Raw genomic sequence first — 27,562 nt, 5'->3', positions numbered from 1 at the left:
GCTGCTTTAAATTGGGGTGAGATGGAACAAATGGGGGTTAGGTTCATCAAAAAGCAACAATGCCTCTTTCCGCTGCCTTTCGACTTGTGTCAACGCTTGTTTTTCGCTTGTTTACGAAGATCGGCTGTGAAGGGAACAACCATGTGAGTGTGGTGTGTTCCGTCTTGACATTGCATTACACCTGGCATTATTCTACTTGGTGTGTGTGTGTGTGTGTGTGTGTGTGTTCTTGTCATTCGGCCTTCTGTGGCACATCCCACTTTTAGTGTGTTTGGGTTCTTTTCTTCCAACCCTTGGCATCCAGTTTTACAGAGAGTGGATGTTCTTGTCTTTCTGTCTTCATGTGCTACAGCCCACTTCTACTGTGTGAATGTGTGTATTCTTGTCTTTCTTTGTGTTTGTGTGCATGTGTGTGTGTGTGTGTGTGTGTGTGTGTGTGTGTGTGTCTGTGTGTGTGTGTGTGTGTGTGTGTGTGTGTGTGTGTGTGTGTGTGTGTGTGTGTGTGTGTGTGTGTGTGCGCGCAAGCACGTGCATACACTCTACAATATCTTTACGTGGCACAATCCTTGACAACACATTTTTTTAACCACAGTGTCATTTTTCTTTGCGGGGACATTTTGGCTGGAAATGTGACTCTGTGTGTGTGTGTGTGTGTGTGTGTGTGTGTGTGTGTGTGTGTGTGTGTGTGTGTGTGTGTGTGTATGCCCGTGTGTATTTTTAAGTATGTATGTGTGTATGCATAGCAAAAAAAAGCGCACACACCAAAACACACAATCAGATGCGATGCTGGTTGATGGATGAACCTACCGAGCCTCGGCGTTCATCGTCGTAGGGCCTGAGGCGTGAAGGTGGCTGCTCTCACACACGCGCGCACACACACAAACGCACACAGGCACAGTTTTATTAGCTCGACAAACAGCTCTGCAGTCAAACTGTGTTAGCTTTCTTCGGCGTGCGTCATCTCCGCGTTTGCAGCATCAATCAAAAACTAAAAAAATGCAGCATCATGATCATAAGAAAGAAGCATGTCATATTTGTTGTCGCCCCAACTGAAGTGTTGTACGCTTTATATGTTATTCTCTTGTCTTATGTTTTGGTGTAGATTTTTGAATGCTGGGTGTGCTGCTATTCTCACACATCTCTGTGTTGTACGGTGGTTTGAGGCGTCCCTGTGGAGACAAAAGCGGTGTAGGTGACGGCAGTTTTTTTTTCTTTTTTTTTTTTTCTTGGAAACTCATCAGCAGCCGCTGATGTTTGGTGCTTTCACAGGCTCTTTGTGGGAGACGTCGCTCGCGTTGCGACGCGTTCTCACACCTTATACACTTTCATGTGGCTCCGCGTTGGTAATTAGCAAGTCTTGATATATCCAACCGAGTGGTAGCGCCGAGCTGTAAAATGGCGGCTCATTTATTGTCAGTTTAGATGACACCTTGCACACTAATGAATGGGGATTAACTTGGAATATTTAATTTCAATTATTTATAAATATGATGATGAAAAAAAAAACGGAATGAACAATGAAATAATTTTACTGCGTAAACACGTTCAATATTATTTGAGTGTTACTTATGTTTTAATTTCAAATGGTGATAAATTTTAAAAAATCTGAATGTTGAATCAAAATAATTTTGGAACATTTGTATTGTTTGTTTTTATATTGAATTTCTATGGAAATAAAATACTTTTTGTTTAAATTTCAAATTTAATTATACATCCAAATTATAATTATTCCAATGTATAATTGACCACTGAAAACAGTACTTAAAATGTAATGTTGATGTTTAGTGTCAAAGTAATAACATTCCAATGGAAAAAGTAAAACAAAAAAAGTGAGGTGTGGTTAATTTGTGTGGATGCAGAGAATTGATTGAAAAAAAAGAGCTTAACATTTGGTTATTGTAACCGTTACAACATTTATCCAGTCACGGGTTATTCCCACTCACCCCTGTAAATATCGTCCTATTCATTGGCATTTAATGCGCCACCTACAGTCAGCAAGAAATAAGGAAGTGATTCTAGTTGCCTTTTATTACTTTTAATGTCCCTGAATTGCAGTGCAATAGTGTCGACACATCTGCTCTCTATTAATATCTTTGCATGCATCCTTCATACGTGACCCTTTGGCGGCGCCTGGGGCTCCCATCCGCCGGCCAACTCCCCCTTGTTTGGTGAGAAAATGGCGCCTGTGAGTGACAGTTGTAGTCATTGGTCTGAAGTGACGTCTCTCCTTTGATTGGCCGTTGTGCTGCTGAAGTGACGGCATCTGGATGCCGCGAGCTGTACGCACGTATGTGCGAAGCCCGGTGGGGGGGCTCTGACAACATGAGTAATGGTCCCACGTTGTACCCCTCCATCACACACAAGTAGACACACACACGCACACATAGACACAGGCGCACACATGCACATGAACACACAGACTAGTGCTAAGGCTAAAGACACAGGCCTTGAAGGCAAAGCATGGCAACATATCAAGTTTCCCGATGCTCCTGAACACATCGTGGGTGTGGGTGTGGGTGTGCGCACACGCTTTCCCCGATCGGTGTCCTTGAGCATCGAGTGGCCAATGATTCCCTGGCTCGAAGCTCCGACCTTGACTTCAACAAACGAAAGAGACTTAAAGGAGAGCAACCGGAAGTATACGAAAAGACTAAGGAAGCCAGCGACAAATAAACGAGGTCAAGAAAAAAAATTGGGTTAAATAATTGTGTAATTCTGCTGATTATTCAATGTAGTTGTTTCAACACAAATGAAAGAGCGATCTGCTCTATTGCTAACCAAGACAGCAGCACCTGCATAGGCATGTTGACTTGTCTGAAACTACTGGCTGGGAAATTAGCATTTTGTGTCGGTCTCTTTCACATAGAACTTTGACAGCAGTTTAAAAGGGGTGGAAAATTCTGTTCCGGCTTGCCTCTGTTTGATATACTACCGCTGTAGAAGTTGACTTTGTACGACCGTCATGTATTAATACCTTTCATATGAAACTAAAATGCTCTGTGAAAGGGGCTGCTCATTTTGCATCTGAATCTTGTACAAAAAAGGAAGAAAAAATTTATTTTGTTTTCAGTCGACTGGTTAGCCTTTCCACCTCAAAGTGCAGAGGTGCAGGGTTTGCTTCCGTGGTGTGTGCAGGTTGCATTTTCTCCCTGTGCCTACGTGGGTTTTCTCTGGGTATTCCGGTTTGGTCCCACATCCGAAAAACATGCATGGCAGGTTAATAGAACATTGTCCCTCGGTGTGACTTTGAGCGCAAATGGTTGTTTATCGATGTGTGCCCTATGATTGGCTGGCAATTAATTATGTTCCTTCCTTTGCCGTGCCCGCCTTGAAAACCGGCAGTCACGTGAAATGCAGTCATACAGACATAAACGAAGAAGTGTCAGCACTGATCTCAGTGACTCAGTAAGGTGCAATAATATTGGGTGTTTTTTGCAGGGGATAAAGAATATATGCTGTGTGAAAGCGAGCGGAACCCGACAAGGGAAAAGCCGACTTTGACGGCAGTATAAAGGGACTCGGATTCACTTCTTTAATTCATGCCATGATACCTGTGTTCCATTTTTTTGTTAATCCTTTTCGCACATGGTATCCGACCTTTATTATGCCTCAATGCTATGTTGGAAGCTGGAAAATTCACAGGTCAACTTCAACTGTCCGTCCCTCTTCTGGATCTGTCTGTACCTTTCACACAGAACGGCTATCGTTCAGTCAGTCCTCGGCACACCGGCTCCAGTCTAAAGGCTTAGCTTAGCTTGCGTCTACAGCAGGCTTATCTTTCGTAAAGCTTCCTCTTTTATCAGAGCAAGCGCCTTCATTCCGCTGTGCAGAAGCTGATAAGGTTGTCTTTTTAGCCACGGCTGCACATCCCCTCCCCACTCGCTACCGCCGTTCCGCCGCCGCCCGTTTATGGGAGAATAGCATCTGATTCCCGAGTTGCAATTTTCCCGTATTGACGACTTAAGATGACGGGAGATGACAGAAGTGTCGCAGGTGCCGTTAATAGGGAGCAATCAAGCGGGGCGAGCTAATTACGGAGTAGGGGATGTGTCATTGATGGTAGAATTTGAATCTTTAGCTGGCAACCAGTTCAGGGTGTCCCCCGCCTACTACCCGAAGACAGCTGGGATAGGCTCCAGCACGCCGTGCGACCCTTCAACCCTAAATAGAGAGAGACAGAGAAAAAGAGAGAGAGACATAAAAGCCCATCAACCAGCTGAATTTTTTATTTTTATTTTTTTTAATGACAAAAGACCTTTGCTGCCGTGTAGTGTACTATTGAATGGTGGTTGCTGAATGTGTATCTCCCATGGTGCTTGGCGACGTACGCGTGCGTCGTGCGATAACCTTGGCGTCACGCCGTGCCGCTCTGATCCTGAAGCTTTCCCATCCCCGTCATGTTCTGGACCAAGTCAATTTGTCATCTTACATGTACATTTCCCCCCCCTCTTCCGCCTCCACTTGCTCTCAGGGGAGGTGTGAATTAGATTAGTAAGGCTGTGAGAGGTAAGGGCCTTAAAATACTCAACGACGTTCTGCGGTTAGCCCCCGACTTGGCAGACGAGTTTGCCTGAGGCGGACGGCGGCAAGCACACTGGGAAGGATGATTTCGCAGCTCCGTCGACTTTTTTTGACATCTGATTGCCTTCCTTTATTGACACACTGCTCATTATTGAGCGACTCAAAGCCCTTCAAACCCTAGCCATTGTTTAAAACCTCGGTCCAGGTTGGAAACACTGATTTGAAACCGATATCCTGTCTTGAATACTCTAATTGAAGACCCGAATCCTGCCATGAAATTTGAAATTCTAAAATGGTCTCAAAACCCAGATTTAAACCCTAACCTCTAAGAGTAAAAACATAACCTAGCCATCAAACCCTAAACCTAATTTGAAAACCCTAACCCTGACCCTAATTTGTAAACCTAATCCTGTCTTCAATGTTTTGAGTCCATTTCCCTAAATTGAACTTTAACTTGAATACGTTGAATACAAAGTGATTTTAAGTCAGCGAGCAATTTTCTTGAATGATTTGGCTGACTTCCAGTCAGCGATCAGAGGTAATTGCTGGCGCTGTGGTGCTCTCCGTGTCTTGATTAGCCCTGTTGTCTGCAGTGTTGGGATCCCCGCTGTTGTTAAAGACAGATTAACATCCAATCCTCTTTGTCTCGACTGGCAGGCGCACCCAACCAAGCTAACGCCGTGTCGGCGTATGTCAGCCAAAGGTCAGCAAAGCGTTTCGCTATCTCGCACATCAATGTACACAATAGACAAGTCGATAGAGTTTTTTAATATACAGATTTTTAAAAAATGACAACAGCAGTTTTTCCTTGCATGCTCCTATTCGGGGTTTTTTTTTTTCTGTTGATTACTTTACAAAATAGAAATGGATCACACACATTGATCGAAAAATCCCTGCCATCTTCTAAATTGGCATTTTTTTTTCTAAAAATGGAATTAAAGTGTCGTTCATTTATGTTTTTTAATGTATAAAATGTCAATTTTATTTTTAGAAAATCTACCATTTTTAAATGGTGAAATAAGAAAAACAGCAAAATGGAATGGTGACATGTTGAAAAATACACTTTCCATTTTTAAAATGGGGAATCATTACAAAAAACATTCTCAAGATTGTCCTTTTTTTTAATCCCATCATTTGTCAAAGTGGTTGCAGATTAGGGTGGACTCATTTCTTTTTTTTTTTTTCATTCTATTTCCTCAGCTGTTAGTATGCTCATGTTGAATCGGCACCTCCTCTTAAACTGCCTGCCAAGGTAATCAATCACAAAACACTTGAACTTTATTTTCAGGCCTTCAGCGCACAAAAAGAGAAATGGCCTTTAATGGCACCTTCAACATGCAATTACCGCGAGCGGCATCAGAGCCTCAAAGAAATGTGTTAATGTGGCCGCATCACCCACTTCCATTCATCAGCTCCATTGTCACTTTATTATCTTTCCGCCACTCATTCACTGCCATGATGGTGTCTTGCTGAAGGATACTTCAGAAGCGTTGCTCGCAATTTCTCACATTGTGGTTTATCTAGTTCCTTCTCCTGCCACCTCGGAATCAAATACAGGAAAAGTACATGTTGCTGTTTAGCGTGTGTGTGTAACAGATACCCCGCTGTAAATCCAATCAAGATTTGAAATAATGACGATTTAATCGAGGGCAGCGCCCCATTAAAAAAAGATGGCCGCCCTGTGGCTGCTCATCAATCCCGCTGCAGTTTATCCTTACCGTCAGTATATCGAGGAGCCTTCAGCAACTTCGCATCAGGATTAATCCGTCTTTGGGATCTGCCAAGGTCTCCGGGGGAGTTTTGAGGCGGTGGGGGCACGCCAAAGAGGCGCACCATTTGTCGCCGGCGTCCCCGAGACGCAAGAAGAAGTTCCACTCTTCAGCCAGAGGCGACAGCTCGCTTTGTCGTCTGTCAGCGGGCTCGGCTGACGGCGGGGAGGAGATGTTAGTTTTATTCCTCGCTCGTCGCCCGGAGCATCTCAGCGGAATAATGTTTGCGAAAACCTGTTGAGGAGTAGATAGACGCGAGTTGTTTTCTTCCTAAGATTTAACTTTCTAATCTGTACTTGTCAAACATCCGCTTTCTTCCCTCCCTTGCTTATCCTCTACTTTTTATGGCCCACTTCCTTATCTCTACCTCTGATCCTTTACTTCTGAATCTTGACTTCCATCCATCCATCCGTTTTCTTGACGACTCATCCTGCTAAGGTTAGGAAATGGAGGATAGGACACGGAGATCTGAAAGGGGAGTTTAGGAAGATCTGGTTACAAAATGGAGGTGAGAAAGGATATGTCTTTCTACTTCCTGGTCTCTACTTCCGAACTGGTACCTCTTAACCTGAGTTTCTGAATGTCCACTTCCTTGCCATTACATCCAACGATAGAAATCGTAGGAAAGGAAGTGCAGGATGGAACGGCTGATAAGAAGTGGGCGCTTATACCTTATACTGCATTGGCACCTTATGATGTCACTATTTACGTAGCACATGCCACTGTAGCCGTTGCGGACATCGTGCGTTCCCCTTTGAAATCGCTCTAACAGGACGCTGGAACGATAACGCTGTTGGGAAAAACAACCAAGGTGATCGTCCGGCGCTATTCGCCCTCCAGTCCCTCAGATATCGCGCAGGTGTTTGATGGAGCTGAGGCATAACAGGATCTGAATGAGCCGGCGGGATTTCACCAGGCCAGCAGAGAGCTGGAAATGAGTGGCCAGGGGATGAAGGCATATAGAAGTGTAACCGTGTGTGTGTGTATGTGTGTGTGTGGCTTGAGTGTAATAATTGTGAGAAGCACACCTTCTGGTGCGGCGATAAGAAGCTGGGAAAAGCAATCACTTCAGCTACCCCGCAGACCCAACTGGCAACTTCCCGCTTCTTCACCTGCAGCTTCGCATGTGCCGCTGCAGATGTAGCGAGGCGAGTAAGCGTGTGGGTGCTGTCGAAGCATTGCTCCTAAATCGTTGGCCCACATAGTCCAAATGCAAAAGGTACGCAGATGGTGCCCAGAATCACCTGTATTTTATTTTTTTGTTCAGTAAAATTGCTTATATTGTCTCTGTAATGCAGCTGTCTTTTTCTTGGAATTTGTTCTTCTGTCTCATCATTTGACCTCTTTTTATCTCTCTGATTTCATCAGTACGGCACTAATATTAGTCGTTCTATGAGTTAGCCGAAGCTAACAACATGAGGCTAAAACCGACTCTGTTGCTTTGAATTCAAGCAGTCGTTTGCCATGCCGGTGCGTGCCAGTTGCATTTTTCTTGCATCATCATAATATCCAGTTTCTGCCACCTTAAAAAAAGGTAGATTTATCGGTGCATATGCGTGAGTAGATGAAAAATGTACTCTTTCTGTCTGAAATTTTAGGCAGGAAATGCGACCATTTAGGGGCAGTTTTGAACTCTGCATTAGTGCCTGAATATACGGGTGACCCGAAAAGTCTGGTATAACTTACCCATGCATGGTTGGGGACTGCCAGAGTTCCCTGATCTCAGCGAGCACGCAATTGGTGATTTTTGGAAATCCAGGAAGTTATGTGTTGATAGTAACATCAAAGCAGCAGGGAAAAATAAACCCCTTGCAGTCTTCCCGCGTTGCTGCTGCCCGTTACTTCAAAGCTCAAGGACCTTGAGACTCTCTCTCGGTGGCTGACTTCTCATTAGCTGGCGATGAAGATCCTCAGGATGCTGCTGCCATGTGAATTATTCATTTTCTGTTTACAGCGGGAGACAGGTAAGCGACCTCTGTGTTGAGTGCCCGCAAGAGTGTGACGACAAGAGCCCCTTTCACAGTTTCTGTCAAACACAGCCTTTTTCCCCGTTGCCGTGCTGTGTAAAAGCTACAGATGGAGGCTAGGAAGTCCACTTGCTACCTTCCACCTCCACAAAAACACGCTACAAACTGTTTTATAACACCCCAAGTTAAATATGTCAAAATAAGCATAAACTAGGGAATTTCCCCCTGTATTTAATTAAAAGGGCATCAACCGTAGAAACAAAAAAGTTCTCATAGTCATATATTCTTTATCCTCTGCACAACTAAAATTTGTGCCATACTAATACTGCCCCCCGGTGACTAAAATGAGCATCACAGAAAGAGCACCACCATGGCCATTCAACTGATGCAGTTTGACCAAAAAAAAAAAAAAAAACATTATTTTTAATTGTACGGTATGTAATTGTGTCATTGCTATATGCTTTTATAAAATATAATATGGAGTACTGTATTTCCTCATCAAAACACATATGATGACTATTTTTGGGTTTTTTTGGAGGGGGTGGAACTGATTAATAGCCTTTCCAATGCTTTTAATGGGAAAAGGTGATTTGAAATGCAAGCGTTTCAAGCAATTTACATCCCCACACTCCCCAAATTGTGCAGCGAGTGCCGCTCGCGAATATGAAACAAAATAGAAGCCACGAGGTGTGACCTCAGCAGGCGGACGCAAAGTCCCACAGATGTTCTGCAGATTAATGTGGACTCTAACTTAGTATAACCACGGCGAGGAGGCTGATTTGAGGCAATTATGGCATAGGTCGGAAGGAATTAGCTCGTCGCTACACCCGAGGCCGCAAGTGATGGAAATGTAGGGGGGGGAGTGCAGCAAAGGGCTAATTGTTTTTCAGCATCAAACCCAAATTTTTCTCATTATTTTAGAGTCTTTTTTCCCCATTTGGTTTCTCATTCCAATGTATTGTTTCCCCTGGTGTTAGTCCCCTCAGAAAGAAGGCTAATTTATGCATTACACCGTTACAAGTTTATGACAGCTGCAGGGCTTTTATTGCCACGCGTTTAATTCTCATGTAAGTGCATTTCTCCATGCTGTGGAATGTGGGGGAAAAAAAACCCTTCTGGCTAATCCCTGCTACATGCATTTGTTGTTTTTCCTCTTTTTATCCACATAAGTGGTTTAATTTAGCCTTGAGCACGCTTGACTGTTTCATTTAAATACACCAAAAGATAAAACGCCCGGTTGTATCGCTGCAAAATGTGAAGTAACTACAAAAAAAAATAAGCATGACAAGCTACCGGGGCGATGCTGATCAAATGCAAACATAAAGGCATAGCTAGATAGCATATCATGCACCGTCTTGACAAACAAAGCTGACTGTATTTCCATGACGACAACTCACATGTTGAACGTGTAGCGTGGTGTTTGTTGCTCAATTCTGGGAGGCATAGCGGCAAGCAGCATACCATACACTGTCTTTGCTAAAGATGTTTGACCTGCCCTAACCCGGTCAGATATAAATACCCCCGTCCACCAAAGTCTGACTACCTACATCATGTCTTCTCATCGTCATCTTCCTCGGTTCAGTGAGACTTAGCGGCAAGCATAGGACGCTAGAATCATATTTTCATGACGTCAAAGTGCAACGATCCACGTCAAGCATGCAACGTGAACGCTGTCATTTTTAAATGTCTAGATTCAGCGAGGCGTAGCGGCAAGCAGCATATGCTGCCCCCTACCCGTCCTCATTATGAGCATTTCCGTAATGACGCCGAAAATACGACTAACCACACGTCAAGCATGCAGTGTCAATGTCTTTGTCTTGGGATCAGCGAGGTATAGTTACAAGTAGCATATCATTCCCTATCCTGTGACTAAGAATGGTTTGGTGAAATCAGAGTACATTTAGTTTGACAACCAACTGATTACTTCAAGTTAGACCAAAGTCAATACCCGGTCGGCTGATTTGTACAGGCTACAACATCTCAATTTACTCAATTTGCAGAGAAAATGAGCCTCAGTAGGGCTCCGGTCAATCTTACTGATGAAATATTTTGTGTAGTACAACATGAGCTGAGATGAAGATGGTTTGGTGTTGCCATTTATGCTAATGAAGATGATACTGAGCTTGATTTAAACAGTCACTTCGGAAACGGTTGTCACAATTTCCCTCATCTCACCCAATTATTAACGTTTCTCGATGAAGTCTGTCATGCCGGTTTGCTCCATTATCCCCATGCGTGTGATGTTTGGATCATGATGACGTGTGTTTGTGTGACAGCGCTTGAGATTGCGGCACAGGTGGGAAAATGTCTTCAGTTCTGGTGGAATTATGGCATTTCATAGAGTATCATTTATTATCCTATCAAATGTTGTTTTTCCTATTTTTTAACATTAGTCATTTAAAAAAGATCCATTTGAATATTACATTTTTAATGTTTTTTTCTTTAATTGAATTGCTTAATCCAAATTGGAGTGCCTTTTCCAGAAATGTCATTCTTCTCTCTTCTGATTGGTTAATATGGCATTTTGTTTTTTCCAGTGTTGCTACGTCTTGCCCTTGACAGCCTGTGAATGTTTCCTTCCTGTGGACTGAGACTCTTTTTATTTCGGAGTAAATTAGAAGTATCCGTTTTGTTGTGGACAGCAGGCCTCCAGCGCGAAGGCAAAATTCGGAAGTTCCTTCACTTTCACAATCACTAGCTGCCCGTTGTTGTGTTGGAATGTCCCATCTGGTTTGTATCCCCGTGTAACATCAGGAGTTTACCGCCCGCAGCCAAGTCGCCTGGCGGGGCTTCACGGCGGGGGAAGTGGAGCAATTTGTTTGCGGATGGCTCGGAGCTTATTGTCTCAGCTTGACAGATGGGCCGAGCGCTTGCGCTCAGGTTGGCTTCAGTGGCGAATCGCTGCTCGCCTGACAAAACTCATTATTTATATCGACTCCGCGCTGTGGAAGGAGATTCTGTTACCGCGCCGACCACAGGCGCAACAAAGTCAGCGTTACCATGCACCGTGATGGAGAACCGCACGCACACTCATGCAATCGTGACCTCGTACAAGTCAGCGTTACCATGCACCGTGATGGAGAACCGCACTCATGCAATCGTGACCTCGTACAGATATTATGAGAAGTGTGAGAACCGTGACATCATGAGGACTTGACATTATGAGCACATGAGGTCATGAGACGAAGAGAACATAACGCCATAAGAGCATGACATCATGAAAACATGATCTCATGAGAACATGACATCGTGAGAACATGACATCAAGAAATCATACGTATGAGAAGATAGGAGGGGAAGAACTTGGGCCCTTTCCAGTCGACTCTCAAGATGATTACAATCATTGCTGAGATTCAGTCTGGTATCCAGTGACACGGTCCCAGCTCCCCCAGCACAGCACCTACTTTGAATACAAACACATTTAAAAGCTAAAGCAGACTGTAATTGTGCGTGCGTGATGATCACACACTCACACACTCACACACACACACACACCTGCACATGTAGCTCTCATCGTGCCAGTTATCAGCGTGAGCTTCCTGCCTCGTTATCACCTCGCTCACATCCAACCTTGAGGTCCGCCAGTTACTATGTGAGCGGAGAATGGGGGGGCGGAAAGCATCTGTCGTTAATTAAAAGTGACGGCGGGGCTAATGTCGTCCATCTAAAATGGCTCCCAGGGTGACCCGACGTCTCGGCGTGCGCCGTTGTTTGCCGTTAACAGTCACTTTGTGGCTCCCTCGCAGTCAAATGAAATGCTCACGTCCTTTTCATAACTCAGACAGTTTGTCATTTGCCGAAAGAGCAGATCTCACTTTGTTAACGTAAATGGCTAAAAGAAGCTGAAAGGCTGTTTTATTTTTTATATTTTGGACTTATGTATTTGGACTGGACAAAAGCACTGATGCTGTCAAGCGTGCACTTTAGCGGCCATCATTGTTCCTCCTTCTCTTGGAGCTTTTTCATGGTGCCGTGTAATTGTGTTCATTATGTTCCGGCCTGGCTAAAACTTCCTCCTTCTGTTCGTCATTCTCTCATAATCTTATGTTCTCATGTTCTCATGGCGTCAATTTCTCATGAGGTCATTTTCTCAAGGTGTTGTAATTTTCTCATGATGTCAACTGGTAATAGTTGTGTCCATCGCCCATTGGAATACATGATTCTGTCCCACGCACATGTATGACAATGAATCACAGACAGCCCCCCCCCCCCCACACACACACACACACATCCAACAGATGCGGCATGACGCTGGCTGTTGTGTAACCAAACAGTGACTCACCAGCGCTTGGCATGGCCATGACCAAGAAGAAGAATAAGTCGGACATTTTGCTTTGCGGCCTGGACTTCGGGTAGATTTTGGACAAACACAAACATGGCGTGGAATGAACAGACGATGTCGCGTCATGAAAGAAGGAGGTTGTCCATGGCTGCAGGCTGCAATAAGCCGGCACGCACACACAGAAATGGGCGGAAACTCTCCGTTGGGCAAATGTTTGCCGTGTGTCATCCCCTTCTCGAGACACACAAATGCGCGCGCGTCAGGTGCTGATTTAATAAGCTGCCTGGGGAGTCGCTGAGCTTTATCGGCTGATAACTGCCTTCCCTCCAAGTTCATGAGAGCTGCTGGGTGCAGCACTCTATAAAAACCGTCAAGTGGATTCTCCACGAGGTACCATATTCAAAGCGGCATGGCTCAGTTGATCAGCGGTCGTCTCCAAACTCAGAGTTTGGTTGGGGGTTTTGAAGCAGAATGTGGTTCATTGCCCGAGATTATTTTTCTGCTCTCTGTTCCGAGTTGTCTTGCTGCAGGAATAAAACAAACAGGTGTTTCCTTGCATTTATGACAGGAACATAAAATCTTTTTGCTCTGATCTTGGGAGACACTTTTGTAGATTGTCTGCAGGTGTCAGACAAGCACCGGTAGGGATTTCCATCATGTCTGCCAGGCCACAAAAACCCCCGGTGGAAACAGCTAAAATATTAAAGTGACACTGAAAATTCTGATAATATAAAAAAGAAACGGCATGAAAGTTTTTGAATTTATTGACTTGTGTTGGGTGTTTGGTTTCCATAGTTCACTAAACATTTCTTCCAGGGCTCTTTTTTTTCCCCCTCAGTGTGTCCTCCATTTATCAGAAGAAGTAGGGAAAAAAAAGTGCATTTGTGTCCTGCCGCCATCTCATTGAGTTATTGTGGCTGCGAACACGTTCACCTTAAATTCCATTCAAGAAACGTTATTGGTCTCCAGGGGGGGTTCAAGACGCACCCGTCAGCAGCCGCTCGTAAAAAGTACGCAATAAAGCACAACACAGAGACTTCAATGTGCGTAAATATGCAATAAAAATGTTGAATTCTTTTATCAGATTTTTCCCTCGTACCTGTAATGGTGCACTTTGACCCGCCTTCGCCTCTTATTGTGAGGTCACTGATTGCTTTTTTTTTGTCTGTGCTGTAAGTTATCACTGAGCGATGCAAACCTCCTTTTCCTTTGACCCGGGGCTGACTCCGATGATTGATCCTGCCGCTCGTGTAAATGCCTGCGCGCCGCTACGGCGCACCGGCGCATTGAAACGCGACCAAGCGGAAAATTACAAATCTCTTCATCCCAGCTCCATTTGAAATCCGATATCTCCCCTTCAGCCCGTACCTCCGCGCTTCCCGCGGTGCGCGGCCGGCCCGTGCAGCCGCAGCTGGACCTCAAGCACCTGCTGCCCTTCCGGCTCAACGGCTCCTCGCCGCTCAGCCTCTTCCCAAACTTCAACACGGTGAGTGAAGTCACGCAACTCTTTGATTGCCATTTCATTTCTGTTCCAACAGGAGTAGGTCCTGTTGTTTTTCGTGGCGACAAACTCACATTGTCTCGTACGTCAACTTAAAGTCACTGTCAAGTGTCGTCCAACGCTGTATTTATTTTGTGTCAAAGCGCATGAACTGACTTTATTTTGCTTTGAAAAAAAGTAGTTCAGAAAATGGACGGATGGATGAATTTCTAAAAATTTCCACCTTACATTTAAGTCCAGCAATGATGATGTTTTTTTTTGTTGTTTGACTAGTAGTACGTCCAAGGTCCAGGTCAAAAATCAGTGGCCGACAAAAATAATCGACTCATGTCAAATTAAAGGCCCTTGTGAGGGCTTTCCAATGCTATAGTTATTATTTCATATAAATCTTCACACAAGAACACACTCATCCCCCCCAAAATATATATCTTTTTACATGAAACTATTTCCAGTCGAAAGGGGTGGAGGGTTAATGTCATTTTAGCCAGTAAGCTCCACGATGGTTCACGCGGACCGAATGATTTCACAGGTGACAAAGCCTTGATGGAGGTCTGCACTCTCTGAGTGCTCTGGTTATGAATAATTCAAGTTTAAAGTTGGCATAGTGTCCAGGTGTGCCCTGTGTTTATGGATATGTATGTGTTCACTCTCTGAGCATCCATCTGCAGCTAAATGAAACAAACCTCTTTGCACCCTCGCAGCCCCAAAAAGCAAGGCAGACTACGCAATGTGTGCGTGCGTGCGTGCTTGTGTGTGTGTGTGTGTGTGTGTGGATGAGCCACAGAAATGCATGCGTGAAAAGTGTCCAGCTCTGTTGTTTTGCTGACCGCTGCCCACCCCTTTCAGTGCTTTGGGCTCTCCGGCGTCGCCCACGTAACGTTACGGAGAATTGGTCGCCATGGAAAACATGATGGTCTTCTGTGTTCAGCGTCAGAGGCAGGGCTGTTTTGTCTCAGGAGACAAGCTGGACCTCAAGCACCTGCTGCCCTTCCGGCTCAACGGCTCCTCGCCGCTCAGCCTCTTCCCAAACTTCAACACGGTGAGTGAAGTCACGCAACTCTTTGATTGCCATTTCATTTCTGTTCCAACAGGAGTAGGTCCTGTTGTTTTTCGTGGCGACAAACTCACATTGTCTCGTACGTCAACTTAAAGTCACTGTCAACTGTCGTCCAACGCTGTATTTATTTTGTGTCGTAGCGCATGAACTGAATTTATTTTGCTTTGAAAAAAAGTAGTTCAGAAAATGGACGGATGGATGAATTTCTAAAAATTTCCACCTTACATTTAAGTCCAACAATGATGGTTTTTTTGTTGTTTGACTAGTAGTAGGTCCAAGTCGGTACCAGCACCAAACCAGGTCAAAAATCAGTGGCCGACAAAAATAATCGACTCATGTCAAATTAAAGGCCCTTGTGAGGGCTTTCCAATGCTATAGTTATTATTTCATATAAATCTTCACACAAGAACACACTCATCCCCCCCCAAATATATATATCTTTTTACATGAAACTATTTCCAGTCGAAAGGGGTGGAGGGTTGATGTCATTTTAGCCAGTAAGCTCCACGATGGTTCACGCGGACCGAATGATTTCACAGGTGACAAAGCCTTGATGGAGGTCTGCACTCTCTGAGTGCTCTGGTTATGAATAATTCAAGTTTAAAGTTGGCATAGTGTCCAGGTGTGCCCTGTGTTTATGGATATGTATGTGTTCACTCTCTGAGCATCCATCTGCAGCTAAATGAAACAAACCTCTTTGCACCCTCGCAGCCCCAAAAAGCAAGGCAGACTACGCAATGTGTGCGTGCGTGCGTGCTTGTGTGTGTGTGTGTGTGTGTGTGGATGAGCCACAGAAATGCATGCGTGAAAAGTGTCCAGCTCTGTTGTTTTGCTGACCGCTGCCCACCCCTTTCAGTGCTTTGGGCTCTCCGGCGTCGCCCACGTAACGTTACGGAGAATTGGTCGCCATGGAAAACATGATGGTCTTCTGTGTTCAGCGTCAGAGGCAGGGCTGTTTTGTCTCAGGAGACAGTGTGAGGACCCAAATAGTCTCAAATGCAAAGAAGAGTGATCCAGAAGTAGAAAAAAAAAATTCTTGTCTGGCAAGGTCGACAAGTGGGATGATGTCGGTCTAGTGAGGAGCACATATTCAACCGTTGTCTGTACCTGGAGACAAATGAACCTAAAGTTGAATAACTTGATTTCATTTCCAGCTTCCTAAAGAAACATTAGCGTTAAAAATTTTGAATGGAAGTCTACTGCAAATTTTCCGCCTTCTGAGCTAGTATCTGGTGTCTTTTTTGCAATTGTGTTACTGTGAAACTGCTACAAAAACTGCAATGTCATTTGTGGTGATCTTAGAACTGAAATTGTATCCTTTATTTTTTCAATGTGCAAATAAAATGAAACACTTGTCTGGAAACATTGCGCCTGTTCACTGAGCCGAAGGACCGCTTTGACTTTATCAAACCCAAATGGCCAAATTGTGCAAATAGCACCGAAGCGGGCGTCACCTCAGTCCCATGACGAATCTCCTTGATGGCGGTGTGGTGGTCCCTGCCGCTGTGGCATCAATCACATTCTCCATTCAGCTGCTTTTCTCTTCCGTGATGAGGAACATGTTGTCCTGGAGGTTCGCAAAGGGGAAAGAGGGAAGGCGAGGAGAGACAGATGCACCTGTCTCTATAGCCAAACACCCTCCCTATCATCCCTCCCTTCTGAAACCTCATCACAGAGCAGGCTGGGCAGGACGCAAAGGTCTGTCTGTGGTGGGTGGGATGGAGAAGACAAAAGAGGCATTTAGAGCAGAGTGGGCTCAGGATGTCTGCGGACACACAATGGGAACATTCCTAAAACAAATATGGAGCCACAAGCTGCCCGAGCTTTTGAACCTTGGAATGTGGAAGAAGAAAGTCACTTTCACCGTGCGGTGACAGTAATGAAAAAATACAGTAGTCCCGGTGCGGTGCGGTGGACAAGTAGAAAGGCACAAATCCTGGTAGTGCCGCTGGAAAAGCAAAACCTGAATTTGTGCGTTGGAATTTCAAATTTTAAAAATTCCATCATCATTTCACACTTCAACAGATCTCTCCTGCGAGAAACGGTTGCATGATGCTCTAGTAAAGTCAACCCTTGTGAGGATAAAGGGGATCGGAAAATGGATGGATGGAATTATATGGAAATATACCCTGATTCGATCGGCTTCTCTTTCAGATGGACCCTGTGCAAAAGGCGGTGATCAATCACACTTTTGGCGTCCCGCAGCCCCTCAAGAAGAAGCAAATCATCTCCTGCAACATTTGCCACCTGCGCTTTAACTCCACGGTATGGACACATTTCATTTCAGTTGCGTTTGCAGTGGGACAGCGAGAACAAATGAACATTTAACACGCAATAGCTGAACCCCCTTGCCTCAGGGAGCCACACTTGTTTGTTTTTCTGCCTCCGAGCCGTCCGCAACCGGCACTGTGGCTTCTTGTAAATATAGAAACTCTGTACGTGTGTTTTATCAGACCTTGGTTTTTGTGTTGTTTTGGCACAAGGGATTAGACAGCAGGCAGAGCCTCCGTTTATCAGCCACGAGCAGAAACAATCAGCAGGCTCAGCAGGAAGCGTTCACACACACACACGCACACACACACACACCCACACGCACACACACGGAGTGAGTCACATGTCTCAGGTCGTCTCATGCATATGCACATCAACAAACTGGCAGACATCAGTGATAAAATCTTCAGAAAGAGGAAGAAGGGGCAACATTTTCTGCTGTTTCAACTCCCAAATCTCCCACAGGCCCTTGAAGAAGACACTTTAGTAGTTTAATGCTGATTGCGTGTAGTTGAGGTGTGTAAAGTCTGTTGGACAGCAGTTCCGGGCCTTTACAGATGCACACCGCAAATAGATGTACGTAAACAGCGGAGAAAATCTATTCCAGTTGTAAATATTTACCTTATTGCAATTTCAGCGAGAACATTTTGTTGTATTCGCGCAATGGCCAAGTGGTGAGACCAGAGAGCCGTTCCTTTTGATTGGGCCTTCATTCAAGTTACTCTCACCACACTGCGGAGCCTCACTCTATTTATCTTTCAGGTGTAGAAAGCCATTTCTTGTTATCGCGACAATCTGCAATTATGTATCCCCTTTCCTTTCTTAAAGAACAATCAAGAGTAACCTGCTGCATACTAAAGGTGAGTTCAAGGTTGCATCGAGGCTCCTTACCGACGCATTTTCAGAATTTACGCAACCTTTTCTCCAAGTACTTCTAGGTCATCTCAGAAAGGAAAACTAGCACAAAACGAAAATATAAAGAAACGGATACTTACAGTACATCAGGAACGGCTAGGATGACATGTTTTGCTCACTTGAGGAACCATGAGCATCATATGACAGTTGTCCAAAGCTGAAGAAGTGACTTTATAAGCTTATGATTATGCCATTTAATCTTTCCCGCACAATGCAACGCTCCGAAGAAGTGACTTTATAAGCTTATGATTATGCCATTAATCTTTCCCGCACAATGTAATGCTCTTCTCAGGCTTTTTAACATACATCAACTTGCATTGCGTTTGTTTTTGCTTGAGGACATAATCAGGCTGCGGTTATTTTTAGCAACAAAGAGTGGCCATCAAAATAAAAATGCACGGGGCTGGTGAAATCAAGCCAAGGTAGCACTGTTTCGTGTTTTGGCTGGAGACAATCAGAGGCAGTGTTTACAGAGGGGGGGAGTGTCACCGGTTACGTGGAGACTCAGCTGGCGGCAGAATTGCTCGCATCACAGCAATGTTTGAAGCCTTTTCACAGCACATTAGTCACAGCATGCTCGGCCATGACAGCCACTTTATTTATAGGCCTCTTCATCATGCAAACCATACGCGTTATTACATCCTACAAGCACTGCTGCTCTTGCTGCTGCTGCTGCTGATGTTTCCGTTGAAATTCCAAATGATTCAAAGGCCCATATGGGGCTCCAATTGATGATCTTTTGCTAATTAACTGATGCCTCGGCCGTTGTGCCTCTCTCAAGATTTTCCTCTGGGCGCACACAAAAACACTCAAAAAGACACCGAAGCAACTGAGATTGGTTCTGGTCATTTTGATGAGGCTTTAAAATATGGATGTTTGAATTCTAAATTTTTCCAACATGTCGAAAAATGGAGCATCACAGATCAACTGTAATTGTGTCAATGCCACTGATGGGGGTTGAACTCGTGATCTTTGCTTTACAAGACCAACACCTTGCCACTAGGTCACTGCACCCATCCGTCTGCAGAACTTGAATTTTTCTGAGGTAATGCCCGACATCAGGCTGAAGGGTAAACCCATGTGCTTCAATTTACGAGAGCGACACCTTACTATGTCTCAACTGCTCCTGCTCTAAGCAATCAAAATACACTGACGTCTCCCATTACGTCGCTTGAAAACAGAAATCAGCTTTTGGCTTGCAAATTTTTCAAAGCGCACAAGTGGGTTAAAAGTCATATTTTTTTTGATTCGACAAGATCAATGCCTTAGAGGCTCAAACAACCTTGCCACTAGGTCACTGCACCCATCCGTCTGCAGCACTTGAATTTTTCTGAGGTAATGCCCGACGTCAGGCTGAAGTGTAAACCCATGTGCTTCACTTTACGAGAGCGACACCTTACAATGTCTCAACTGCTCCTGCTCTAAGCAATCAAAATACACTGACGTCTCCCATTACGTCGCTTGAAAACAGAAATCAGCTTTTGGCTTGCAAATTTTTCAAAGAGCACAAGTGGGTTAAAAGTCATATTTTTTCGATTTAACAAGATCAATGCCTTAGAGACTCAAACAGACACAAATCCACTGAGCTCTAAATTATCCCACATGTTTAAAGGTGCAGATGGGGGTTGAACCCATGATCTTTGGTTTACAAGACCAACGCCTTACCACTTGGCCACTGCACCAGGCTAGTGTACCTTAGAATGAGATTTTTTTGAAGTCTTTCCTGACATGATCAGCTTGCAAATTGATCCCAGTCATTCAAAGGGATAGGTAGGGGTTTAACTGATGGTCATCGGTTTACTTGACCGACATGATACTGAGAAACCGCTGCACCTGCGCCCAAAAAAAACAACAAAAAAAAAAAAACTTGTTTAAGTCTTGCAATTGAACGGACAAAGAAGCATAGTTGAATTGCATGTGGTTCAAAGGTACAGATGGGGGTTGAACCCATGATCTTTGGTTTACGAGACCAATGCCTTACCACTTGGCCACTGCACCTGTCAAAAGTACCTGAGGTTTGTTGAGATTTAACGAATATCTTGACTAGACACCTTGATTTTGGAGGTCATGAGACCAATGTCTGTATGACTTGGCTTCTGCGCCTGTGACTAAAAAATGAGATTTGTTGCAGTCTGGCAGGTCATGATGAGGCTCAAACAAAAACAAAATTGAATTCCACAACACTATTGATGTCAATCAGCACCCACCCCCCAAAAAAAGGTACAGATGGGGATTGAACCCATGATTTTCGGTTTACGAGACCGACGCCTTACCACTTGGCCACCGCACCTGTCACAAGTGCCTGAGGTTTGTTGAGATTTCACAGATATGCTGACAAGACACGGGGGAGTAATGAGCCCAGGGCTCAAACAAAAACAAAATTGAAAAGAAAAGAATTAGCCCTCAATAAAAAAGTTACAAATAAAATAATTTTAATGATGCATGCCAAGCAACAGTAATTTTAGAAAATACAATTAAATAAGAATGTATATATTTTAAAAAACACATTTTAAAACTTAAGTCAAAAATCCCATATGACCTTGTTTACTTCATACTGTAGTGTGTTTATTCCCACAATGCACTGGTCCTCATGGTAGTTTTTTTTTTTCAGCTTCCACATAGTAATTTCTTATTGATTTCTTCTGATTGGACTCTGCTTTGCTCTCCGATTAAGCTGTGAGCAGTCAAAGTGTTGTTCTGTGTTTGTGTGTTTGTGCGTGTGTGCGGGTGTGGGTGTGTGTGTGGCATGACAATGTGCGTGAGTCTGGCATTGAGAGGCGGCCCTCTCACTGTGCACATTGATAGGCGATAGATGTGTGCTCTTGTTGCGTATTTCACATGCAATTATACCTCTGGCCTCCCGGCGTGCCCGCCGCCGTTATCAGGCAGGAACAGACCGCCGCTCACAATGCACATTCTGGCCCACACGTCCAGGCCTCTTTCTTTTTATTTTTTTTCCGCAAAGATATTACATCGATTAAAATTCTCTTGTCTGACTAGCCGTTTTTCTCTCTTCCTCTCTCTGGCTGTGCTGCAGAACCAGGCGGAGGCTCACTACAAAGGCCACAAGCACACACGCAAGCTGAAAGCCATCGAAGCACAGAAGAACAGGCAGCGGCGGGCTGGCGAGGCGTCGTCCGGCGGGAGGGAGCGGGATAGAAAGCGGGACAGGACTAAGATGTCGGAGGTTGTGGCGCCGTCCAATGTCGTGGACCCCAGCTCAGAGGAGGGAACAAGTATGTAAGAAGCGTCTGGAGTGAGGGAGACGTATGTACACACATACACATGCTTGATACGAGTGAGAGATCCTTAAACTTGTTGAAATTCCAACATGTCATTACACTCAGCAACAATCACTGCCTTATTTTTAGCTTCTACTCAAAAGCTGTGCTGATCCCAAAATCCAAAGCGGGCAACACCTCCATCTACAGGGATCTGTTTATCATTACAGTGGATTACAAAACAAAATGTCACAGACAAGCAAGACGAGACCCTCTTCCATGCCTACTTGCTAAAAAAAAAAAAAAAACATGCTAGACAAAAATATATGTCGGTGGCTGTAAATAATTGGATTACAGTTGATGAATATTAATATATACGGCACTGCGTTAATCAATAGTTTGAACAGTTGACCCTCCCCCACATATTCACTGTTCCATACTTATGGATTTACATATTTACAGATTTTTTTTCCCCCAAAATTGTCAGTTTTAAAACATTTTTGTTCATGGAAAATATTTATCAGCATTTATTTTTATTTTGGGGGTTAGCAAAACAAACAAAAAAAAATAGAAATACCCCACAATGCATTTGAATGGCCATCAATTATGCGCAGACACATTCATATTTCAAACTCATCTCACAAATGTTACCCTCAAAATCTAATCGGGCCTGAATGAATTGCTCTGCTGGTTCTCTCCGATCAAGTGGGAACATCAGAGAGGAAATGATATGAAGGTAAAAGAGCAGACAGAAGTCTCCTTGAGGAAGGACAAGGTGAACAAGATAACACTGAAGTTAATATTTTGGGCGCACTGGGAAAAACAAATAAAGGCTGAATTAAAAGATGCAGATGATGGAGTAGCAAAGCGCCAGAGAGGAAGTCGATAAGCTGCTCGTTATGCTCTTATGAAGACGATAATTGCGTGATTGGCCCGACGTGAAATTGAAGTGCGGCCGCGCGAGCCACTGCCAGGCAGCCATCGCCATTTTGCCAGCCTGTGATGAACACCAGGAGCCAATAACACACCTGCTCCTCTCAACAGCTCCAATTCACGGACATCATCGGCCGCCTCATCATCCAAGTGACGTTACCTGCTAATTGCTGACAGACTGAGCTTTTTTCGCATTTGGACGCTGTGTCCACATGAATCACTTAATTTCTCTTCCCTGTTAAATGTTGGCAGGCAAAAACCTCCTCCGGTGTTGCTGTTTTTCAGCTTGTCTGTCACAGCAATTTCAAAGGAAATTAGCTGTTGAATTCTCACAAATTTGAAAAGAAAAAAAAAAACAGGCACTGCTGAGATTCTGGCCAAAATTAAAATTATTTTGGTGAAACACACATTTATCTTGTAAAAAATAAAATACATGTCGAAATGTTTTCTAAGTCTAAATACTTTGGGAAAAATATATATTTTTAGGTGAGGATATTACGACTCGGTTCTCGGTCCGGATTTAATGTTGCTTGTCACGGGTCGAATGAACCAGTCATCAAAGTCTCAAATCTATTGATGGAGACTGACATGCGCTCGTGTGATTCAAATCTTCATGTCACCTTTCAAGAGGAGACATCAAAAACGACAAAGTGTTGGCAGGCGAGTGAGCGTCGGCCGGGAGGAGGGCGTGAAGGAGGCGTTTCCCCCCCCCGGAGACGGCGATGATGACAAGCATCAATCACAGTCATCTTCGATTGACTCGTGGCGGGAAGTCCGCGCTAATGATGATTTCATCGTAAGCCTCTCGTCAACTCCTCGGATCACTAACTCTCGTGTACGTAATGATGCTCGACATCAGCCGGATCAATCCGCCGGGTTTTAACTATAAAACTGTGTTTCTTTTAATTGAACTGTTCAAGTGTGGATTCATTGTTGTGTCGGTTTCGAGAACAAAAGGAATGGAGCCTGTGCAACATTGATCCGAAGATCCATAAACGAGTGGCGAGCGGTCACATTCTTCCGAGTCCCCGCCGGCGCTTGCCAATCGTCCGCTCTTGGCGCTGACAGTTTGCCAATCTGGCCGCCGTGTCTGCGACCCATTGCCAAGCCCTGGGACACGCTGGCACTCATAAAAGATTCTGTTTATTTAGCAGCATCAACACTTCCCACGGATTTTTCACTTGGGGCTGAGCATGTCTGCCGCCGTTCATTGATACCAAGTTTCATCAGTCAGGAGACTGTCAATCACGTAACTCCCACAATGGCGAGTAAAACAGTCCTCTGCATCCTTAACGAGACTTAAGATTTGAGTTGAAAGGACATCTGCCAAACCACAGAGGTGCTTTTACCTTCTCACCGCGTCAGAGTACATCACGCCACTAATACTTTGTTCGGAGATTTTGTTGGCAGCCCACACCATCATCCTATGAAGCACTTAAGATCAGTTTTTGGGCGCAATGATTTCCAATCAGAGCGCCATCAAGTCACTTCGTCTCAACCGTTCCAAATCTTGGTCAGGAATCGACTTAAGACTGTTTGACACAACTCGATAATCGTTCGTCAGTCAATCCAATAAATCCAGTCAAATCTCTATCTTTAGTCCAGATATGTTTCAAAATGTTTCCAATTTAGAAATGCCTTTTCTTCTTCATCCAATACCGGAAAACTTTACAACTTTCTCTGAGAAATTAAGTTCCTTAAGAACTTAAGAGTCCCATTTGCTTGATCCATGGATCGCTATCACTACTACTCAGGAGGCTTGCAATCCCACAGAGAAGCTCGAATCCTCCCTGGGGGGGTGCACTCTCATTATGTTGTAATCTCGCTCCTCTGTAGGTTCATTTTCTGTGGCGGTTACACCGCTTATCTCCAGTGATGAATTTACTCAGGGTTAGAGAAGGGAAAAATCAATGGCGGGAAAGGAGGAAGTGCAACAAATGAAATGAAGGTATTCGGTAGAAGTCAGACTCTTTCGTGCTGGGTGAAGTGTGCAAGGCCCCGGGGGGGATCAAGGAGAGATGTGTAATGGAACTCCAGTGACATATCAGCCAGGGATGCAATTGATATGTTCTATACCGACACTCAGAGTGGACTGCTGGAATATAGACGTTCGGACCCTTGAACTCTGTGCTCCCGCTGCCACTTTCACTGACGTACCTGAACTTTGGTGGGCATATCAATTATGAGTTGAGCTATAAAAAAAAAGTCTCAGGGGGCCATGCCCAAAACGAGACAGAAAGTCTTCCATTTTAGTTTGACATGGCCATTTTAGAGTTCCGTTGCCCATTCTCAGCCGTCCTTCAAAGACATATTTTTCTTGTCCAAGAGGTGTACCGTTCTTCACAAATTTTAACAATTTCTAATCGTCCAAATGCCAAATTGTGATTTTTGTGTGTGTGTGTGTGTCATCATAGCACAATTTGATGAGTGTTTTTTTTGTTAGTTTTTTTCGTCATACTCAAAATTCAAGTCGTGGTCTTATCAAAGTCTTGTGTGTCGTCAATGCTAATGCTCCATTTCTTGATATGTTCCTGCAGGTCTTCATTCGGACCTGGAACCATCATCCCTGGACATCAAAATTGCGGAAAGTCCCAGGAGCTCGGCCATGCTGACGCCTGTGTCGGATGTGTCGGCCGGTGAGCTGGCGGCGCTCTCCCCTGTGCAGGTCTCGCCATCCTCGCAGCTCTCTGAGGGGGCTTCCGACTCTGGTGGCCCAGAGGCAACGGATGCTGCCGACGCTGCGGAGGCCGGCTTGAGCGGCCGGGCAGACACATCCAGCGCTGATGGAGAGCCACAGACAGATGAGGATGCCAAGAAGAGCAAAGCGCATCTCCACTGTCCCGTCTGCAAAGTGACGATGAACTCCAGCTCACAGCTGGAAGCCCACAACAGCGGTACGGACTTGAACTCATGATAGTAACATTTTCTCTACCGTTATTGTCGTTCAAGCAATCTGTTTGTGTCCATGTTTTGCCCGTCAGGTACGAAGCACAAGATGATGCTGGAGGGTCAGACCGTGCTGCCCCGCCGGCGCGGCAGGATGGCGGCGGCTCGCGCCAGCTATAAGAGCAAGAGGCTGGCTAGCAAAGGCAGCCTGAGCGTGTCCAGCAAGAGCTTCCAATGCGAACTGTGCGAGATCTTTGTCAACTCCGAGACGCAACTCACCCAGGTGAGACACAAACGCATTAGCCAAAGCAAGATTAACATGTGAGTGTCCAACATAAGTGTTCTCAGCGCGGGATGTGAAAAGTTGTCATCACGTGACTACATACTGGAAGCTAAAAAAATAGATTGAGTTCCTGTAGCACTGCTAAATCCCAACAGAGGTTTGAAACCCAAACTCTATTTTGAAACCCTAGGCTTTGTTTGGAACCTGAAAACAGGCTTGAAACCTCTAATTTAAATCTTGAAAACCTACTGATGAAATCCCATTCTTGCTTTGAAATGCTAATCCAGGTTTTAACCCAAATTTGAAACCCTAGCCCTGAGTTGAACCTTGTTTTGAAATGCTAAATCTTGTTCGAAAGCCTAATTTGAAACCCGAACCACTGAAATAATAAAGGACTCGGGCAAATGTGTCTGCTTCTGTACAAACAGTGGTCTATAATTAGCTCACCTCTGGACCCTTCATCATCATCATCATCATCATCATCATGACAATGATGATGCCTCAGGCAGAATAATGACAACACAACTGTGTGTCCTATTTGTTTGTAAAGCAATTTGTAGCAGTGCCATGTGACACGCCGGGACACACGTGTGATGTGTGCATTTCGACTAAATGAGACCAGCCGGTACCTTCATTTCGGCTACAGCACTGTCATTTTGTGCACAAAATGATGCGCATATGATACGAGTGAGCATCATTGCCGTCGCACTCGCGCCTTCTCATTTAATGCAAGCATGCTGGAACTGTCGCTTCTTCAATTCATGTCAACACAGTGACTGAGTTGTGCATGTGTATCATACAGAGGAGTATATTGAAAATATTACCAATAAAAAGTCATTAAAATAGCAAATATAATATACCGTTGCACAATATTGTCAAACAGTATTGAGCTTCCATCTGGAAGAAATTGAAGAAGGTGATGTTAGGGGAACAGATGCTGATGATCGTTTTTTTTTTTTCTTTTTTTCTCAGCACATGAACAGCAGACGGCACAAGGATCGAATGGCAGGAAAACCACCCAAGCCCAAATTTACCCCACACAGCAAGAGCCAGCAGACCAGCTTAGCGGTGAGCATCACAGACCCTGCGTGCGTGCGTGCATGTGTGATTACAAAAGTAGGTATACACATTTAAAATTATTTAAGGAAGGAGGGAATACGGAATTAAAGAAGGATAGAAATGTACGAATTGTAGCCCACTGTACTGACCCGAGTGCCCCCACAGAGCATGCGATGGAGCGGCTGTGCGGGCACGGCTGTGTCGGCCATGAAGAAAGCTTTGGGCCACTACAGCCTCACCACGCTCTCCTCGCAGGTCAGTGGGCCGGGGGCTCCCTTGGGATCCACAGCGGGAAACTGAAAAACTCACTTTGCTCTGTGATACTTGGCGGACTAAGTCAATACCGTTCCTGCATGGAAAATGCAAGAAGCTAGAAAATAATGCGGGCAAATATGGTAGTTTAAAACCTTTAATCGACTGATGTTTTAACAACATCTAATCCCAGACAGAATTGTTAAAATTCTGTGAAAAATGATTAATACTGCAGCTTCGATGTATGAATGGACTTTACTGTCTCCTGGTGATCCAGAAGAAGCACCACATTTTAACATTTGGACATTTACCTTTCCCAAGTGCAATGATAAGAGGTGTTTTGATTGTTTGCTATTAGCTGACAGGCTTCGAAATACTGTCATCATAGAGCCAAACGACCCCGTTTTTATCCATCGTGAGCTAAACACCATGTCATGAAAACAAGCATGCCATCCATTGAATGACACCTTTGTGCCTTCAACAATGACAGCATTGACTTGAAGAGGCCATTCGTATTTGGACTGAATGAAGATAACATACATGCATGCGGTATGTGAGTGGATGTTTCAACACTTCCTCTGATGATGAGTGTCAATGCATTGAACACTCCGATTACGTGTGTGTGTGTGTGTGTGTGTGTGTGTG

The 27,562-nt window shown here is 44.5% G+C and overlaps 1 protein-coding gene and 3 non-coding genes across 4 annotated transcripts in view; 1 reads left to right on the top strand and 3 right to left on the bottom strand.

Annotated features, from left to right (window-relative positions):
• Nucleotides 1-11,267: 11,267 nt before the first annotated feature.
• Nucleotides 11,268-27,562, top strand: part of znf385c (zinc finger protein 385C) — a 17,660-nt gene continuing 1,365 nt past the window's right edge. The window contains exons 1-8 of the mRNA XM_019895917.1: nucleotides 11,268-11,385; nucleotides 13,901-14,025; nucleotides 17,252-17,362; nucleotides 21,321-21,519; nucleotides 24,975-25,331; nucleotides 25,419-25,606; nucleotides 26,579-26,674; nucleotides 26,831-26,920. Of these exons, the coding sequence (XP_019751476.1) occupies nucleotides 11,268-11,385; nucleotides 13,901-14,025; nucleotides 17,252-17,362; nucleotides 21,321-21,519; nucleotides 24,975-25,331; nucleotides 25,419-25,606; nucleotides 26,579-26,674; nucleotides 26,831-26,920 (1,284 nt within the window). The remainder of the gene's footprint in view (nucleotides 11,386-13,900; nucleotides 14,026-17,251; nucleotides 17,363-21,320; nucleotides 21,520-24,974; nucleotides 25,332-25,418; nucleotides 25,607-26,578; nucleotides 26,675-26,830; nucleotides 26,921-27,562) is intronic.
• trnat-ugu (transfer RNA threonine (anticodon UGU)) lies at nucleotides 19,894-19,965 on the bottom strand. Its single transcript has one exon. It is a non-coding gene; the product is annotated as a tRNA-Thr (tRNA).
• On the bottom strand, nucleotides 20,210-20,281 carry trnat-cgu (transfer RNA threonine (anticodon CGU)). The gene has a single exon. It is a non-coding gene; the product is annotated as a tRNA-Thr (tRNA).
• On the bottom strand, nucleotides 20,502-20,573 carry trnat-cgu (transfer RNA threonine (anticodon CGU)). The gene has a single exon. It is a non-coding gene; the product is annotated as a tRNA-Thr (tRNA).

The sequence above is a fragment of the Hippocampus comes genome, unplaced genomic scaffold (genome assembly GCF_001891065.2).
Source record: "Hippocampus comes isolate QL1 unplaced genomic scaffold, H_comes_QL1_v1.1 scaffold10, whole genome shotgun sequence".
NCBI lineage: Eukaryota > Metazoa > Chordata > Actinopteri > Syngnathiformes > Syngnathidae > Hippocampus > Hippocampus comes.
Note: the sequence above shows the minus strand (reverse complement) of the source record. Positions and strands in the feature narration are given on the sequence as shown.